Below are 15,870 nucleotides of genomic sequence, written 5' to 3'. Positions count from 1 at the left end.
CCCCAGTGCGCTGCCGGCTCCAATAACGTGACTAAATGATCTCGGTCAGCATTTTTGTCCGGTCGTGCTTCCATCTCTGGTGGGCAGTGGGTCGCGGTCCTCGTCACGCCTGACGATCTTCGCCGTTGACGAAAAAAACAAAAGCAGTTCATTCTCGAATAAGTTACCCGCTACTTTTGTTCGCAAAATTCCACTCCGTTTGCAGGCGAAACGGTCTCCCACCACCCCGGACTCGATTCCCCGGCCGCCTGCCAGCACGACGACGACTCCTTCGGCGGCTTCATCGAGTGCCCGCGACGACCCCGAGGCCCCGTCCGGCGGAGAGAGCCGCCGCAACGGTTTCCCGTCGTGCCACAACGGGCAGGCGGGCTCGGTGGCGACCGTCGGTCATGCCGCGCCAGGCAAGCTTTCCCTGCGGAATTCGCGCAGCCTGCCCTCCGCGGGAGTGCCGGTGGGCGACGCGGCGTCCGCCATGTCTGCCGTCATGGCCGCGCGATCGTCCATCTTCAGGTGCTGACTGCGAGTTGGGGATTCTGGGATTGGCAATGCGAATCCGTGGTTTGCGGGTACTGTTTTTTTTTATTTGTTTGGTCACTGTAAGCGCGTGCTCTTAGGGTACGTTGAACTTTTTTCGCACTGCACGTAACCAACCGTGCTAATCGGAGGTGCGGGGGGAAGAACAGCAAACTAAACAGAAACAGTATTTCTAAAGAAATTAGTTTTCAATCTAGATACAGGGTCTGCACATCTGTTTGCTTTTTAATGCGACTGCGTCTGTCGACGGCATACGAATGGGGAGGGGGGAGGGCGGCCGTTTTTGAAGAAATGTTGAGATGTTTTTTTGCTGAGGAGTGGAATTGAGGGGTGATCATTCTACAGGGCAGAGAGAGGAAAGATGAAGACAATTTTAAGATGCCCGATGGTTCCCAGGTTCCGATTGAGGACCTAGGATGCTTGCAATTTACATTTGTGGCCCCCTACCCTGTGGACACCCTCCCCTTCCACTTTGTCGGATGAGAGATGGGGGAGAAAGAGAGAGGGACGGAGTATCCGTAAGTGGAGAGATTTAAATCTGCGCTCAAACCCCCCCCCCCCCCACCTCTTTAACCTTGCTCTTGTCCGAATTCACGATGGCCAAGCTTTCAATTCTGTTTAACGTGTAGTAGGCCTTAGCGACCAATATTAATAATAAAGGTTTTTGGGTTAGTAGCAACTAATTGACGTGTTTTATTTACGTGACAAAAGTTACTGGCTGTGTCGAGTGGTGGAGGGTTACGACACATTTATACTTCCGCGATCATTCAATTCTGATTTAATTTTCGCGTGAAACAGCTTTGATTACATGTCGTGACTTTGCCATTTTGAAATGAACGCGTCAATGAATGTTGAGAGTGCCAACGCGTTGATGGGGGGGGGGGGAGTGGGGGGGTTTAAAACGAAAATCAAACAAACGTTCAACGTCAGTGACGGTCACCTCGTCTCCTGTGGGCAGCGGGAGTTACGCTGGTCCCCTCGCCGAGCCGGGAGGACACCACAAGCACGTCCCACTCCTGCTGGCCGAGCTGGAGGCCGCGTGGGAACTCAACAAGCAGGTGCCCCGCCCCCTTCTCCTCCTCCTCCTCATCATCATCTGCATCGTCCTCATCCCTTCTCCACCTAATCATGATTTTCATCGTCAGCCTTATGCTTCAGCTGCTCAACCTGAACCTCCTCCTGTTCCTTATCATCATCGTCGTTCTCATCATCTTGCTCGTCACCCATCTTCATTTCTCCTCATCCTCTTCATCACTCAACCTTTGCATCTTCCCTATTAGCCTCCTCCTCCTCATCTTTCCTCACACTTATTTCCACCCTTATCCTCCCCCTTCATCACCCTTCTCCCCATCCTCTCACTCCTCCCCCTGCTCCTCCTCCTCTATCCTCCTCTGCTTTGAGCTTCAGGGGCTACCCCACCGTCTGTGCGGGGCAGGGGCTGAATTAGGGCCCTTTCCTGGGCCATCTACCCCACCGTCTGTGCGGGGCAGGGGCTGAATTAGGGCCCTTTCCTGGGCCATCTACCCCACCTTCTGTGCGGGGCAGGGGCTGAATTAGGGCCCTTTCCTGGGCCATCTACCCCACCGTCTGTGCGGGGCAGGGGCTGAATTAGGGCCCTTTCCTGGGCCATCTACCCCACCGTCTGTGCGGGGCAGGGCTGAATTAGGGCCCTTTCCTGGACCATCTACCCCACCGTCTGTGCGGGGCAGGGGCTGAATTAGGGCCCTTTCCTGGGCCATCTACCCCACCGTCTGTGCGGGGCAGGGCTGAATTAGGGCCCTTTCCTGGGCCATCTACCCCACCGTCTGTGCGGGGCAGGGGCTGAATTAGGGCCCTTTCCTGGGCCATCTACCCCACCGTCTGTGCGGGGCAGGGCTGAATTAGGGCCCTTTCCTGGGCCATCTACCCCACCGTCTGTGCGGGGCAGGGGCTGAATTAGGGCCCTTTCCTGGGCCATCATAGACCGGGTCCGAGCAAGTGCTCGTGGAACCGGGGGAGTGAGACGTGTCGCCCCCTCCCACCTCCCACCTCCCTCCGTGTCTCGCACCCTCTCTACCCCCACCCCGCGTCATCGCAGCTCCAAGAGCGTTTGGGTCGCGCCGAGCGAGAGCTGCAGACGATGGCCGTGGACGCGGAGCTGCGCGAGGAGGCCGAGGAGGCGCGCATCGCCGAGAGGGCGGCCGGTGGGCGGGGGGGGAGGATGGGGAGGGGGGGGCTTTGTGTGTGTGTGTGTGTGTCCGTGTGGCGCGTGTGTGTCTGTGTGTCGTACACGGTGGTGTAGCGGTTAGCGCGCCGCTGCGCTACCAACCCGGCGACCCGGGTTCGATTCCCGCTCACGGCCAACACCGGTGACGATTATCTGAACCGGTCCTGGGCCTCCCCTAGGTTGACTCAACCTCAAATGGGTACCTGGTGCGGTGTGTAAGACATCGCCACAATGGAGGCAAAGGCGGTCGAGCGTGATGCTGGCCACCCACCCCCTGGTGTGCTGTACCGGCCTTCATAGGTGTTCGCTAACAGCACTTGCCCCAACAGTCTGTTAAGGCTATACGGGGGATCTTTGTCTTTTTTAATGGGCAGTGCTGGTGCAGGAGGTGTACGTGGCACAGAGGGAGCGAGACGCCGCGGTGCTGGCACGAATGCGCTTGGCTCAGCAAGAGCGCGACGATGCGCTCCTCCGTGCGCGGCAGATGGAAGAGGAGCGCCTCCGGTAACGCTCCCTCGCTCACTTAATCTTGCATTCGCCCTCTCACACTCGTGCTCACCTGGTCGCTCATCTGTAAGCTCAATTGCACCGTCACCTGCTCAAACCCACACTCGCCCAACCTCACACTCGCCCAACCTCACACCGACTCAACTCCACACTCAACCTCACATCCACGCAACTGCACACTTGCTCAACCTCACACTTGCCCAACCTCACACTCGCCCAACCTCACACTCGCCCAACCTCACACCTACTCAACCCCACGGTAAACCTCACACCCACTCAACCCCACACTCACCCAACCCCACACTCAACTTCACACTCACTTGAAGCCACACTGACTCAACCTCACATCCACTCAACCCCACACTCACTATACCCACACTCACTATACCCACACTCACTCAACCCCACACTCACTCAACCTCACATCCACTCAACCCCACACTCACTCAACCTCACATCCACTCAACCTCACATCCACTCAACCCCACACTCACTATACCCACACTCACTATACCCACACTCACTCAACCCCACACTCACTCAACCTCACATCCACTCAACTCCACACTCACTCAACCTCACATCCACTCAACCTCACATCCACTCAACCTGATATTTCAACTCGACCCAACACTCGCCCACACTTGCATTGCCCCAGAGAGACACTTTCAGTGAAAACCAGCCCCCACCCCACCGACCCCCCCCCCGCTCCCCCCCAAGCTTTCACGGGTAAAAATAGTTGTCAGATACCATTTATTTATTTACCAACAAAAGCCTCATGGCGTCTCAACGCTCTTTGTTGAAGAGGGGGTCTGCATTGGAATGTTTGACCAAGTAAATTAATGAGTATGTGGAGAAAAACCGGAGAACCTCGAGAAAATCCTTGCACACAAGGTGAGAGTGGGGAGGGAGTGGTAAATTCTCAGAGCTCCGCACGGATGGATTCAAAAATCTATTGCTGTCCTGCCATCATGGGGTCACCTTGCAGCCCAAGCCTACGTACGGTAACTGGTATTCCCAGGAAGTCACCAATCCAAGTTCTATCCAGGCTCAAACTTGCTTAGCTTCTGCGATCTAATGTGGGTGAATTTTTGCCAAACCGTTAGAAAAGGTTGGCGATTTTCCCGGTTTCAGTCGCTATTTTTGGTCAACTTTTCCTTTCTCTTTTACTTCACTGTGACCCGCAGACCTTTTGTAGGTTTTAACAGTGTTTGTCCAACTGGCCGGTCTGCCTAATAAGAGTAGAGGTCATCTGTTTTATAGGGGGGGGCACTATGGGTGGAGTCGCGGGGTGGGGGGGGGAACGCCGAGCTGTTCGAAGTCACTTTTTTTTTCAGCCCTCGACGTTCGGCAACCTTTGTCCCGAGGACACGGAGAGGGCCCCCCACCCCCCCCCCCCTTAGTTGACCTTCCTCTCCTGCCCCATCCTCCTTTGTCGTCAGGTTAGAGCCGCGCGTTTCGTTTCCCACCTTTGCGCAAGCTCCTTGTTCGGATTAAAATATAATACGGAGGGATTTCAGGTTTGCAAAGCAATGCATTGGGGGAGAGGGGGTGGCGGGGAGAAACCCCGGCGAATCCACGTTGGACGAGCGAGCGTTGTGAGTGACCCTCGTTTTGCCCCGCGTCTCACCGCCTCTTCGTAAACCCCCCCCCCATTCTCCCTCCTCATCCTTCCCTCCTCATTCTCTGCGTGGCCTCTTAGTGGGCACCGGTGAAGCAAGCGGCGGTGGCGGCTGCTGCGGCGACGGTGGGGCCACCACCACCACCACCCAATGCCGTAAAAAAAAGTGGCCGGGCCCCCATTGTTTGCCAGGGGTTGCCGCTCTCGACGCTGCATTCCGCAGCGTCGGTGGTGTCTGGCCACGTTTTTTTTGTGGTTTCTCCCCGCACAAGGTGGGGGGTTGGGGGGGGGCTGGGGGGGGGTATTGTGGAGGTTGGGGGTGCGAGGGGGGGGGGCAAACTCGGGGCTTGCCGCAGCACAACCCTGCCGCCCGCTGCTGCCCTTGTTGAGCAAACACACCTTGCCGTGTGGAGTGTTTGCCGAGCGCTCAGACCCCGCATTCCTGCGCGTTTGTGTTTCCCCCCCCCCCACCTCTCTTGTTTTTCTCTATCCGCTGCTGCGTTGTTGGGCGAGTCGCCCTCATGGAAGAGTTCGTGGGTCCTCCGTCCGTGGAGAACTTAAACTAAACTATAAACTTTATTTTACCAGGTATGGCCCTATGGCCCACGGAGCTTATGTAGCTCCTTTTCAGAAGCGACCTAGCCACAAACGATAGCTCGGCAAGTGGCTGAACAAGTGGAAATGTATAGCAGCCAAATACTCTAAACGGATGTCTCTAAACGAGGCGGAGAAATCCAAAGGATCTCGAGAAAAATCCGCGCGACCATGGGGAGAACATCCAAACGCCAAATATATAGGCATCTTCAGGATTGAACCCACGACCTCCTGTACACCAGACGAGGTAGTTGACATCTTGCCACTGTGACTTCCCCCCCCAACTCCTTCCACCTGCCCCCCCATGACCGCCCCCTCCCCCACTACCACCAACCTCACCAGTGTCATCATTGATACAGCCCTACTGGTCGCTACATTCACAAGCAAGTTACTGGGATCATTTATTGGCGACTTGCCACTGTGAATCTTGACATTTCATCGAATCGCCATGGGGATGATTTGTAGCACCCCCTAATCTCTATCCTTTCGTCACTCCACTGATGGACAAAGGCCTCCCCCAGACCGCGTCGGTGATGGGGGTGGATAGATCATACTTGACCATGCTGGTCAGTCGTGTGTTTGTGACGGTGGAGGAGGTCGGTGTGACCGGGACTGGTTCCGATATTACTCGCCGGCCGATGTTAGCTTCGGGCGTGAATCGAACTCGGATCGCCGGGTTCATAGCTTCAGTACAGCACAAACCATTCCATCATCGCTTCACCTCCCCCAAAATGTCCACCCCCAAAACCCCTCACCTCTTCGTCCAAACTCTGTTTCCAAGAATAGAAGGTGGAAGTTTGTTACCCTTTTTTATATATTTTTTCCAGTGGTTATATTCCATTTGTGCTTTCAGTGCCAAATCATCAGACAAAGAAATCCATCTTTCCATTTCATTGAATTGTCGCTACACAGGGTCGTGATTTGATTGAGCGTTTGAAACTAAATTAACATCGTGGTGAATGTAAGCGGCCTCACGTGACTGGAGCGAGTCACCCCAAACCGATGAGTCGCAGCGCCTGCAAACATGAGAGCATCGAATTAGTACACTACGAGACCTGATGCCAGTATCGTGAACTGGACATTCGATATTAGTCGATCACAATCTATGCGTCGTTACACCACCGCACCCCACCGCCCCCCCCCCCCCCCTTAGTAGTCACATCCCTAATAGATTGTCAACGTGAACATGCGCCCTGGGAGGTGGGTGGCAGGGCGTGGGCCGCGAGTGACTGCGGCCGCACTCTCGTGAACACGTTTTTATACGAGGAGCCGCTCTTTTGTCAAATCGGTGCTTTTTTGGGGGGGGGGGGGAATATTGTAAATAAATAAATAAACGTGCCCGCAAACCGTGTGTCCCCTGCGCGCATCTGCTCTAGGTCTGAACCCCAGGAGCTCACGGACTCGGATGTGGTACGTTACACAAAAGCCACAGACCGTGCAACGTGCTGCGGGCACGGCGCGCTGCACTCTATCGCCATTGCCCCCCCTCCGTCGCTCCGCTCGCCGCTGTAGGTGGGCGCGGGTAAACAAAGAGGCGACGCACATTCCCGCAGTGCTGGAAAAACTTTGCTCAGGGTCACGCCTGGGGTAATAGGGCAATGCCGCACTATGACTAATAACGACGATGATAATAATAGGAACGCCCTTTATTTAACTCGGAGAGAGTCGCCGAGTGTCTAGACCGGGCGGTGGGAAATTTATGGCGCCGTGAGCCACACCTTTCCCACGACTTCGGCTCTTGGCCATGTGAGGTCTTCCACGGCGCGAAATGGCCCGTACCACAATATGTATATGTCACTGGAAGCATCTTGGCAACACTAATCGGGTTACCAGAGGGACATATTTTTTACCTGGAAACAACGCTCCGTTTCTAACTTTAACGTCCTCGGTCACTTATGTCACTGAAAGAGGTCCTCTCGTGTTAGTGTGCTGTCGGAGATATTGATAGTCTTATTCTGCCATCGGCAATGACAAAGTTGCTTATGACGATGATAATGATGCAATTCTAACAATGAGAATAACAGACAATGCTAAAGATGACAAGGTGACAACGAGGATGATGATAACGATGACATGATTCTCAACGAAGTGTTCGCCGGTGACCCCCGGCAGGCGCTGGAGGAGCTGCTGGCGCGGATCGGCAGCGCAGACTCGGGTCCGGCCATCGAGCAGGACGGCGCCATCATCGTGCGGCGCATCGCCCGGGCACGCGAGCGCTCGCGGCGAATAACCGCTGAGGAGATGCGCGCCGTGCTTGCAGAGAGGGACGGCGCCCTCGCACGGGTCAGCCCTGCCCTCCCCTCCACCTGCCCTTCTCTCTAACCTCGTAGTGCTGTCCTCGTCTCCTCCAAGCCCTGCCCTCCTCTCCCCTGCCCTCCTCCCCCTGCCCTTCTCCAACCTCGTAGTGCTGACCTTGTCTCTCCCAAGCCCTGCCCTCCTCTCCCCCTGCCCTTCTCTCTAACCTCGTAGTGCTGCCCTCCTATCCCCAGCATGACACCCCCTTCTCGCCTGCCCTTCTCTAATCTTCAATGTTCCTGTCTGATTGCCCTGTTGCCTGACCTTTCCTGCCTCCATCTGTGATTTCCTTGGCCCTTCGCTTATCTTCTCTGCTCTGCCTTCCCTGATCTCCCCTGCCCTCACAGATTTTCTCTGATCCTGCCGTCATTTCCCCGGCCCTTCCCAGATCTCCTCTCTCTTACCCAAAATCCCATGTCCTTCCCTGCTCTGGTCTCCCCAAGGCCGCCCTGCCCTGCCCTGATGCTTCCATACCTTGCCATTCCTTACCCCGATTAACACGGTTGGATACGTACGGTGCGAAATAAGTTCAACATACATACAATATTGGTGTCTCCTTTCAAGCGCTCCCCTTCCTTGATCTGCTCTGCTCCTCACCCTCTCTGCCCTGTCCCCTTATATAACTCAAACCTCAGATTTGTCATCATCATTACTGGGCACTGACTGAAGCTGGGGCCACTTGGACCAAGCGCAAATAGTGTCGTGTGCACCTTATGTTCCTTGCATGCCTTTTATGATGCAAGAAATCTATTTTGGGTCAAGGGTAGGTCACAAGTGTATGAACAAATACACGGGTATTTTTACTGTTCAGATTCAGTATACCATAAAATGTGAAATATGATTTTAATACTTTCCATTGTATATAGCGATTTTTTTAAAGTCTCATAACATAAAAATCAACCCTCATAGATGAGCCAAGGTAATATGTAAGGTCTCTCCCATGATGTTCTGCAATGGCTAGTATTTAGCTTGTGCTAAACCGGACCCATGGTTAGATATTGGTCCTGCCCCATTCTAGCCTCTTATCACAAAGAGAATGGTTCCATAATCTTAAGAGTCCTTGGGTAGTGCAATCTTAAAAAAAAAGGATTTGAGTTTTTGTAATGAAGAGATGTGGATTAAATCGAAGATGTAATGAGATTAACTAAACCCTAAGAGAAGACACCGTTCCAAATCACAGGATTTATAACAGGGTTTGGGAAATATCTGCCTTGCCCAGGGTTGACCACGGCTCTGAAAAATATTTTTTTGTGTCAAGCGCTCGTTTACACGCGCATCACGGTAACTTCTGCCACGCCGCCCTCTGGTACTTTGATGAGTGCGGCTACGATACTTGCAGCATCGGCTAAACATCATTTTCCGGCTGCACCGCAAATGACGTGGCCACGGGTCGTCTGAAGCGACGCTGGGTCGTATCTACCCCCCACCCCCCTCCGCGCGTCGTAGATTCCCCACCCCTGCTTTACAGGGACGAGGCTGATTGTTTATTTAGGTTCCAGGCAATTATCGTGGCAGTTCCATTAAAGCTTGCCCAGCTCGCGAGTCGGCCGTTTCTGTGAACGAACGGGCGAGCGGGCAGGATGGGTGGGTTGGCTAAGGCCGTCGCACTTTGACAGGAGGAAGTGAATTTCTGTAAGCGGTGCGGAGCGACGAAGCTCACAGCCTCCGGCAAACGTCGCACCCAAGTGCCGGGCGGCCGTCCCATCTGCGGCGGTTGCCCACCTGGCGCCCCGTCCGCTCCACCCCTCCCAACCTCCCCCACCCGCCACGCGAATCGCTGGGGCATTTGCGCCTCGAAACATAGCGGCCCCCTGCGCAAAATTGGGCGAGGTGTTGAGATGTTTGTGCGAAAATCCGGGAGCGTTGAGTGCGGCGTTTCGGCGCGGTTGTGCGCGGTGACGCAGCGTGGCCGACATTGGCCCTGGTGCGAGGGATGAAATGAGCCCCTCCTCCTCATCCACAAGCAAATCCCCCCCCACCACCCCTCAAGCTTCATAACCTAGTACCGGACCATAATCCATGGTGCAGTTGCACCACCTGCACACTCAGTAGCCACGCCATCTCGTATGCATTGACTGTTCTTGCGGCTCAGATTTAACATTGCGCGGTGTGACGAAAGTAAGCACCACGTTTAACAAAACCAATCATTACAATGCTTCGAATAATCAGCATGTCCACATTATGCTTACGGTCGTGATTGTACGAGATGCAACGAGCGGGTCGACCAGGGCTTGCCCCAACACAGCTGAGTCGCAGGCGCGTGCCACCATGGCCAGGTTTATTTCTGCGTCGGGGCATTGGCCAAGTTGAGTGCAGCCCTGGCTGCATTTGATTTGAAACGTATTTGATTCCCTGCCGCGGCACCCCCCCCCATCTCCCGCCCTCTTCAGTGTGCAAAGCTGGAGGAGGAGCTGGGGAGGTTGAAGGAACAGAACGTGTCGCTGGCCAACAACAAGCGCAACTCCGCCGGCGAGGGCATCCCGGACCGAGCCATAAAGGTCGACATCCCTCGCCCGCTCCCTCTCGCCCGCTCCGACTAGCCCGCTCCATCTTTCGCCGGCTCCCTCTCTGTCCGCTCCCACTCGCCGGCTCAGCTCAGGCAATAGAGAGCAACGGGAGGAGAGAAAAAATCCAGCTGATTGACAAAATAAAAATTACATAAGCTTTTAAAGTGCAATTCTGCGCTGCAGTTGTGGTGATCTTGACTCACGACTAATAACTTAATTCAGTTCCCCTCCGTTTTGTATGTCTACGTAAAACTATTATTCCTTTTGGTCTGTTGGCCGTGTGGACTTTCAGACTTATGTGATCCAGCAGCATTCATTAAAGCATGCCTGATTCTAACATGGTTTTGAGCTTCAGGGTCTCATCTGTAGTCAGGATTGTGACACAAACACACATTATTTTTTTTAGGTTATGTTGGAAAGTGCCCTCTCTCTACACCCTGGACCATCGGCGTGAGAAAAAAATACCGTTTAAAATCCCCACGGAGCACGACATTGGGCTGGTCTGGATAATAAATGTCATCTATTCGACAGTGGGTAAATTATGGATGGTTGATTGAAGGGTGTGTTTGATCTAAATATCCACCGATGAAAAAACATTTATATCAATCAAGCTGTTCATTTGTCACCCCTCCAGTTTTCCCAGAGCCCCACGGTGTAAAGTTACGATCCCCCATCGACAACTCAGTCCATTTCCCAACATGTCAGTGTACCGTGCGTTTTTTTTGTTTCCTGCTATTGGTGAATGTGGTGAGCGATTTGTTTGTTCTTTGGGTGGGTGGGTAGACGGGTGTGGGGAGCGGTAGTGTAGTGGTCAGCGTGCCCTGCTGCTACAAATCCGTCGACCCAGGTTCGATTCCCGCTCACGGCCAACACCAGTGACGAATATCTGAACCGTTCCAGGGCCTCTCCTAGGTCGACTCAGCCTCAAAATGAGTACCTGGTGCGGTGTGTAAACATCACCACTGGAGAGACAAAGGCGGCCGGGTGTGGTGCTGTCCACCCACCCTCTCGTATGCCATGCCGGCCTTCATCGGTGCTGCTAACTAACCACACTTGCCCCAACAGTCTGTTAAGGCTTTTCGGGGAATTGTTGTCTTTGTTGTGTGTGCGGGTGGGTTCGTGGGCGGTTGGGAGGGAGGCTTGCACTGTTGGCATGGTCGGGGTGGGGGGGAAGAGGGGCGGAGGGGAGGGGGGTCTGTATGTGGTGGGGGGCGGTGGATATGGCCACTTTGGGTTTTCATTTACCTGCTCCTCGACTTAACAAGATCACCAAGGGTCCTCTGTTATTGTTGGTTTTTTTTGTTTTCTAAAAGTGTTGAGTGTTGGTGGGCTGCCCTTTGCTACAACCTTAGTGCCCTCCTCAATCAATTGAATGGGTGTGCTCGTGGCCGCTGTGTTCTGTGTCAGTGACCCCCGTAGCTCTGTGTGAATGCTTGCGCTCGCGTGCACGCGGAGAGCGGTGGGTTCAGTGGTTCGCAGAAAACCTAGGTTCGATTCGCGGCTACGGATTAGGTAATAAAGTCGACTTTGACACTTCTTTTTTTAATTGTTCTTTTATTCATTATTTTGCTGGAAATCTTGATTTGTTTTTTTTTTTGCATCGTTGTTCTCGTCCGTGGCCTGACGCCCAGGCCCCATCTTTCTTCACAGCGGCCGCTACAACAACGATTGTAGAGCCACCTGCGACCCCGTCCTGGATAGTCGTACGAGCAAGCGTGTTTGTGTGTGTGTGTACGCGTGTGTCCGTGCGTGTGTGTACGCACGTGTCTGTGCATGTCTGTGCGTGTGTGTGTGTGCACTTGTGTGTGTGTGTGCGTGTGTGCACTTGTGTGCATGTCCGTGCACAGGTGAGTGCTTGTATGTATGTTGAACTTTTGCAACGTACGTAGCCCCAACCATGTGTGTGTACGTACGCATTTGTGAGTTGTGCGCAAGTGTTTGTTTCACCTTGTATTGATATCCCTCTTTCCCTCCTCTCACCTCCCCCCTCCCCTCCCTCCCGCAGGCTCAGCTCGTGGCCACGCAGCAGGAGAGGGACATTGCGTTGTCACGCTGTGACAAGCTGGAAGAGGAGATCCAGACGCTGCGCGTTTACTACAGGTGCGTGTGGTGCGACGAGCACTAGCCCCTCTCTCCTCGCGTACCTGTGGCCCCGTGTGTGTGTGTGACCCCATGCTTGTGTCTGCAGTGTTGTGCGGCGACCCCGGATTCGATTCGTGCTCACGGTCAACACCAGTGACGATTATGAAAACCGGTCCTTGGCCTCCCCTAGGTCGACTCGGCACTCAAATCAGTACTTGGTGCGGTGTGTAAAAACATCATCACTTGGGAGACAAAGGCTGGTCACCCACCACCTCTTGTGCCGTGCCGGTCTTTATAGGTGCTCGCTAACATTTTCTCCTCCAACAGTCTAAGGCTATGCGAGGGGCCTTTGTCTTTGTTTTGTCTGCAGCGGTGTAGCCGTTGAGTGTGCAAGTGGATGCAACACCGTGCCGCTGATTTTTATACCGTTCCTAGGTATTTAATTGCCGTGCATATAATTCCTTTACTCAGGGCCGATGGCGCTATCAAATACCTTTAGCGGTGGGCCATGCTTTTATACACTACGCCACCATCACTTCTACCAATGGAAGGAGGCCCCTTGTAGTGATGAAAGTGACGTAAGTCTCGTTTCCAGGTAAAAAAATAACCCTCTCCTGCACCTGATTAAAGCGGCTAAGATGCTTGCAGTGACCTATGAATATTGTTTGTGGGCCATTTCGAAGTTGTCGACCTCCTGTGGCCATGGTGCAGTTGAACTGATGTTGTGGGCCCTATCCGGCCCACGAGCCAATGGGTTCCCCACACCTGGTTTAGGATGCAGCTGTGAGTGGCCACCTTCGGAGAGGAGGTAACTTCTGTTGCTGGAGGCAGCAGCTGCGGCAGGGACAAAGGGAGTTTACATTATGGCCACTAAGCCAATCACTTCAGCTCAGTTGACTGGCAGTGCCCAACAAAAGGGAGTCTGGAGCCGGCTAAGGGCCCGCTCTCAGATAAGGTGGCTAATTCCCCAGCCCCTTATCTTGATGGTTGCAGTTGTTCTAATCCAGCTGCTAAAAGGACCCTTGCTGTGGCCTCAAAGGTGGTGATAGCTGTAATTGCAGCAAAGAAGGTTTGTTCAGTATCTAAATCAAACTCTTCATAATTAACAAATAAATAAAAACCAGACATTATGCCTCCTTCACATATCTGTCTCTCCACGTAAAAGTGGATAAATATTTATTTATTTAAGTCACACTGGCTTCTGTGAGTGCATAATTTCACAAGGAAAATTCTGGAATGGTTTTGACATTGTGTCCCATCAGCAGAGTCAGGCTTGCTTGAACCAATGCTTGTGAGCCGCCAGATGTTTATAGGCAAAGCCCCCCCCCTCTGTTAGATATGCATCCTATTTCGTTGCTTGGTCACCAATATACGCCACGGTCACGTGAATGGGGTCCGGCATGCACGCTTCCGCATAAAGCTGCAAGAGTTACAAATAGTGTTTTTATTTTATTGTATTAGATTTATTTTTATTCCTCCGAAAATAGTTTCACAATAACCGGTCTAGTCTATGTATATTGTTTTTGCTTTGCCAACCCGCATTGGCTGGTGTGGGGAGCTGTGGTCAAATAAACGTCACAACACGCTTGGTGTGGCGTGGCCCTCATTCTGCAGTGGATTGACAAAAGCTCTGCGCATCTTCTTTGTTTTTCATGAAAATATCTACACCTAAACCTTCGGTGATTTTGGTAGTCCCTCTTAAAACCAATAACAATAATAATTAACGATTTCCAGCCAATCTGAATGAAGACCCATCCAAATACCACGTGAGACGTTTAATAATAGTTCAACATTCCATGGTTCGTCGAAGACTTAAAAGATGAATTCACAATGGCCTGTACTTACCGCAGGCTCTAACTGGCGAGTCTCCCAGCTCCGCATTCCCGTGTTTATCAAGGTTACCGAACGCCGAGACAAGGTCGCAGTATGAGATAGTGAGCTGACCTTTATTTGTGAGCAGGTAAGAGCCCCCACTTGTTTTTGGATCGTAAAAGTAAGTGCAGGGGCTTGGGCAGAACACGTCTCGAAGAGACGATGATGGCCAGTGGACAAGACCAACAATAGAGTGGCGGCCAAAGGAATATGGCCCGGGAGGACGTCCACCGTGCAAGGATGGAGCGATGAAATTGGTTCATGTGCAGGTGCAAGAGATGGATTGTTAAATCGTGAGACCATGAGAGACGCTGACGGCTTGCGGGGCGAGTGGGGGGAGGGGAGTAGGCCTTTATCCAGCGTGAATAGATAACGGCCGATTATGATGATTTACTGAAAAATACTGTGGACCTAATGACTGTACATGCTCCTCGCCTGCAATGGTTCTGAATTGAAAATTAATTCATCTCGTGATTTACTGTAACGGAGCTGTTGGTTAACACTCGGTGCACTGCTGCCTTGGTAATTTCAAAAGTAACTACAATCATCCAGTCGCGTGGTGTCAAAAGCACAATCGGAATATAATTTGTAGAACAAGATAGCGAAAGTATAACGCGCAATTGTTGTCGTCAATCACGTGTACACAGCCTCCACAAGTCTCTGTCCCAAGAGACGGGCAGCCTTGGCGAGCGACGCGGCGGCAACAACGGCAACCACGGCGGCAACCACGACGGCAACCACGTCAACTCCGACAGCGGCGGCAGCGCAGGGTCGCGCTCGCCGGACGGGGCCAAGGGTCCCGCGGCAGGGTCGGCGCACGGGGGGGTCGAGCGGGGTCATGGACACCCCCCGGACGGGCGGCTGCAGGAGGCGGAATCGGAGCGCGACGCCCTGCGGGCCCGGCTGCTGCACGCCGAGCGCGACCGCGCCGTCGCCGACGACAAGGCGGAGAGGTAACGCCCGGCGGCGGCGGCGGCTCTCGTGGATTCAAATTTTAGTTTTTTTTTGTACGCGCTGTCCAGCTAAGGTTTGGCGGCCTTGGTGGTGAGATGTTAACTGCCTCGCCCTGGTATACAGGAGGTCATGGGTTCGATCCTGATATTTGGAGTCTGCGTGTCCCTCTCTCTGTGGTTGCGTGGATTTTTCTCCGGGTCTTCCGGTTTTTTCCCTCCACATTTATAAGCAACACACATTTAACGTATTTGGCTGCTATAAATTTCCGTGTGATAATACACTTCGTTGAGATATAATTTGTGGTAGCCAGGTCGCTTCTGAAAAAGGGCCATATAGCTCAATGGACGTTACCTGGTAAAATATAATTTTTTTTAGTTTATATTTTGATTTGGTGATCCTGCATTGGCAGGGATGCACAAGCACAACAAATTAAAATCTCACACTGTGGCCTTCAAAGAAAAAAAAACGTGGTTTATGTGCTCTAAAGATGGGCCATTGCCCAAAATGTCACCTATTAGATATTTATTTTTCTCCTTTTAAGGCCACAGAGATATTAACGAATGCGAGTTATTCAATGTAAACAAAACTTAACTTTCAGTATCTTGCTATTTCGGGACTAACGCTATTAAAAATGGCCACGATTGATCAAGGAGGTAGCCCAGAACTTGGGAGGCACAAGCCACAGCAAAAAGGACTCG

The 15,870-nt window shown here is 53.0% G+C and overlaps 1 protein-coding gene across 1 annotated transcript in view; it reads left to right on the top strand.

Moving 5' to 3' along the window:
- LOC116948361 (uncharacterized) overlaps window positions 1-15,870 on the top strand; it is a 39,436-nt gene that overhangs the window by 20,792 nt on the left and 2,774 nt on the right. The window contains exons 6-14 of the mRNA XM_032964965.2: window positions 206-510; window positions 1,493-1,592; window positions 2,612-2,717; window positions 3,115-3,244; window positions 6,839-6,872; window positions 7,575-7,745; window positions 10,148-10,255; window positions 12,270-12,364; window positions 14,866-15,171. Coding sequence (XP_032820856.2) covers window positions 206-510; window positions 1,493-1,592; window positions 2,612-2,717; window positions 3,115-3,244; window positions 6,839-6,872; window positions 7,575-7,745; window positions 10,148-10,255; window positions 12,270-12,364; window positions 14,866-15,171 — 1,355 coding nt within the window. The remainder of the gene's footprint in view (window positions 1-205; window positions 511-1,492; window positions 1,593-2,611; window positions 2,718-3,114; window positions 3,245-6,838; window positions 6,873-7,574; window positions 7,746-10,147; window positions 10,256-12,269; window positions 12,365-14,865; window positions 15,172-15,870) is intronic.

Source organism: Petromyzon marinus, chromosome 33 (genome assembly GCF_048934315.1).
Source record: "Petromyzon marinus isolate PM22_M1 ecotype Great Lakes invasive population chromosome 33, UKy_Petmar_22M1.pri1.0, whole genome shotgun sequence".
NCBI lineage: Eukaryota > Metazoa > Chordata > Hyperoartia > Petromyzontiformes > Petromyzontidae > Petromyzon > Petromyzon marinus.
This window is presented reverse-complemented; position numbering and strand designations above follow the sequence as displayed.